Here is a 3,622-nt window from a genome sequence, read left to right as displayed (position 1 = left end):
TGGCTAGCCTAGCAGGGCCTGCCACTCTACCCCCAAAGGTGGGTGTGCAAAGCACCTCTCCTAGGACCCCCTGACAAACTTTCTCCACCAGGGCTGGTATGAACAGGTGAGCTGGTATGAATAGGTGGATTGGCTGCCAGACCATATCTGTTGAGTCTAATCAGTTCTCCTTCTGCCTCTGAGGACAGTGGCTGACTCAGGCATGCAGTTGGCCAAGTCCAGCATGTTCCCTGGGGTGCCGCTGTAAGAGATGGAGGAGCAGCTCTGTGGCCTCCGGGGCCATCCGTGCAGAGAGAAGGAGGTTGGGACTCCAAAGGTCACAGAACTTGGTTCATTCCCTCTCTTCCTGGCTGAGTGGCTCTGGACACTGGACGTCCCTTCTCTGGGCCTCTGTTTCCCTATCTGTAAACTGGGGATCACAGTGGTCCTTCTTTTTGAAGTTGTCTGGGTACCAGTGAGCTGATGCAGATACAGCCCTTACTGCTGCAGATAGTAAGAGGTCAGGAAGACCTTTTGCTGTGACTGTCACCTCTTTTTGACCCTCTCAACAAACCCATGAGGCTCACAAGTCAGTTCAGTTCAGTTTAGTTGCTTAGTTGTGTCCAACTCTGCAATCCCATGGACTGCAGCACAACAGGCTTCTCTGTCCTTCACCATCTCCCGGAGCTTGCTCAAACTCAAGTCCATGGAATTGGTGATGTCATCCAAAACATCTCATCCTCTGTCGTCCCCTTCTCCTGCTTTCAACCTTTCCCAGCATCAGGGTTTTTGCATCAGGTGGCCAAAGTATTGGAGTTTCAGCTTCAACATCAGTCCTTCCAATGAGTATTCAGGACTGATTTCCTTTAGGATGGATTGGTTGGATCTCCTTGCAGTCCAAGGGACTCTCAAGCATCTTCTCCAACACCACAATTCAAAAGCATTCATTCTTTGGCCCTCAGCTTTCTTTATAGTCCAACTCTCACATCCATACATGACTACTAGAAAAACCATAGCTTTGACTGGACGGACTTTTGTTGGCAAAGTAATGTCTCTGCTTTTTAGCATGCTGTCTAGGTTGGTCATGGCTTTTCTTCCAAGGAGCAAGCGTCTTTTAATTTCATGGCTGCAATCACCATCTGCAGTGATTTTGGAGCCCAAGAAAATAAATGTCTGTCACTGTTTCTATTGTTTCCATATCTATTTGTCATGACATGATGGGACTGGATACCATGATCTTAGTTTTCTGAATGTTGAGATTTAAGCCAACTTTTTCACTCTCCTCTTTTACTTTTATCAAGAGGCTGTTTAGTTCTTCTTTGCCTTCTGCCATAAGGGTGGTGTCATCTGCGTATCTGAGGTTATTATATTTCTCCCAGCAATCTTGATTCCAGCTTGTGCTTCATCCAGCCTGGCATTTTGCATGATGTACTCTGCATATAAGTTAAACAAGCAGGTGACAATATACAGCCTTGCTTTACTCCTTTCCCGATTTGGAACCAGTCTGTTGTTCCACGTCCAGTTCTAAGTGTTGCTTCTTGACCTGTATACAGATTTCTCAGGAGGCAGGTCAGGTGGTCTGGTATTCCCATCTCTTTCAGAATTTTCCACAGTTTATTGTGATCCATACAGTCAAAGGCTTTGGCGTAATCAATAAAGCAGAAGTAGATGTTTTTCTGGAACTCCCTTGCTTTTTTGATGATCCAGAAAATGTTGGAAATTTGATCTCTGGTTCCTCTGCCTTTTCTAAATCCAGCTTGAACATCTGGAAGTTCATGGTTCACGTATAGTTGAAGCCTGGCTTGGAGAATTTTGAGCATTACTTTGCTAGCGTGTGAGATGAGTGCAATTGTGCAATAGTTTGAGCATTCTTTGACATTGCCTTTTTTTGGAATTGGAATGAAAATTGACCTTTTCCAGTCCTGTTGCTACTTTCAACCTTTCCCAGCATCAGGCTTTTTCCAATGAGTCAGTTCTTTGCATCAGGTGGCCAAAATATTGGAGTTTCAGCTTCAACAACAGTCCTTCCAATGAGTATTCAGGACTGATTTCCTTTAGGATGAATTGGTTGGATCTCCTTGCAGTCCAAGGGCTCTCAAGCATCTTCTCCAACACCACAGTTCAAAAGCATTCATTCTTTGGCTGAGTTTTCCAAATTTGCTGGCGTATTGAGCGCAGCATTTTAACAACATCACTCTCACTTGGTCAACTCTTTCCAGTCTAGACAAACGCCTTCCCTGCTCCATGGCCCCTGAGCTTCAAAGAGCTCAGTATGGACCCTCACCCACTGACTGCCTTCCCCAGAGGTCCAGAGGGTAGGGGCAGCCTCCTCTACTTCCTTGCTGTCTCCCAGCATCCAGCAAGGAGCTGGCCTTGTAGCAGCTCAACGTAAGAATGGACTTCTGGGTTGGACCTCGCACGTCTGCCTTGCTGTAGCCACAGGGCTCAGCCTGGGGCCCGCAGTCCACAGCACTCAGCAACTGTTTCAGGAAGGCAGGTAGGTGGGGAGACTTGACAAACGCTCAGGATAGCTCCAGGGGAAGTGAAAGGAGGGCTGACAAAGCAAAGTGTGGAAAGATCTGGGAAGAAAACGAAACAGTAGAAGTTAGGCATGGGTTTGAAACAGAAGCTAACCACTCCAGTATTGTTGCCTGGAAAATCTCACAGACAGAGGAGCCTAGCAGGCTACAGTCCATGGGATCGCAAGAGTGGACTTAGAGACTAAATCACCACCACCACCAAGCGGGTCCCTAGACGGCTTTTCTCCAACTCTGGAGTTGGAGAAGACTCTTGAGAGTCCCTTGGTCTGCAAGGAGATCCAACCAGTCCATCCTAAGGGAGATCAGTCCTGAATATTCATTGGAAGGACTGATGCTAAAGCTGAAACTCCAATGCTTTGGCCACCTGATGCGAAGAGCTGACTCATTTGAAAAGACCCTGATGCTGGGAAAGATTGAAAGTGGGAGAAGGGAACGACAGAGAATGAGATGTTGGATGGCATCACCGACTGGATGGACATGAGTTTGAGTAAACTCCGGGAGTTGGTGATGGACAGGGGAGGCCTGGCGTGCTGCAGTCTATGGGGTCGCAAAGAGTCGGAAACTAGCGAGCGACTCAACTGGACCAAGCTGAGACGATTTTCGTGCCACTCGCAAAGAAGGCGGCACAAAGCCACGCCCCTGAACGGAGACGTCTGGCTTTTGTGCCACTCACAAAGATGGCGACACGGAGCCACGCCCCTAGCCAACGAAGCCGTCCTATGGAGTGGGCGGACCTAGAGGTCGGAAGTGACGCACACCGGAAGTCCATCCCACCGCCCGGCCGCCTGGGTTGCCCAGACTGCTGGGAAGGCGGTAGCTGTGGGGGCTCTGTGTGCTATGCGGCTGGATCCGCGGCTTGGGGGCGCCGCGGCGCTGAGGCTGCTGCTGGCGGCCCACGTGGTGGCGGCATTCGAGCCTATAACTGTGGGCATCGCCATCGGGGCCGCGTCGGCGCTCACTGGCTACCTGTCTTACAAGGACCTGTACTGCCGCTTCGCCGAGTGCTGCCGCAGCGAGCGGCCGCTCAACGCGTCGGGTACGGCTGGGCTGCCCTGGAGGGGCTCGCGGGGTGCGGGAGACAGGCCCCTCACGGGCGGCAGTGC

The 3,622-nt window shown here is 50.3% G+C and overlaps 1 protein-coding gene across 1 annotated transcript in view; it reads left to right on the top strand.

Annotated features, from left to right (window-relative positions):
• Positions 1-3,302: 3,302 nt before the first annotated feature.
• TOR1B (torsin family 1, member B (torsin B)) overlaps positions 3,303-3,622 on the top strand; it is a 7,214-nt gene continuing 6,894 nt past the window's right edge. The window contains exon 1 of the mRNA XM_010856805.1: positions 3,303-3,555. Within this exon, the coding sequence (XP_010855107.1) occupies positions 3,357-3,555 (199 nt within the window). The 5' untranslated portion in view covers positions 3,303-3,356. The remainder of the gene's footprint in view (positions 3,556-3,622) is intronic.

The sequence above is a fragment of the Bison bison genome, unplaced genomic scaffold (genome assembly GCF_000754665.1).
Source record: "Bison bison bison isolate TAMUID 2011002044 unplaced genomic scaffold, Bison_UMD1.0 scf7180017864375, whole genome shotgun sequence".
Lineage (NCBI taxonomy): Eukaryota > Metazoa > Chordata > Mammalia > Artiodactyla > Bovidae > Bison > Bison bison.
The sequence above is the reverse complement of the archived record's forward strand: the minus strand, read 5'-3'. Positions and strand labels throughout refer to the sequence as shown.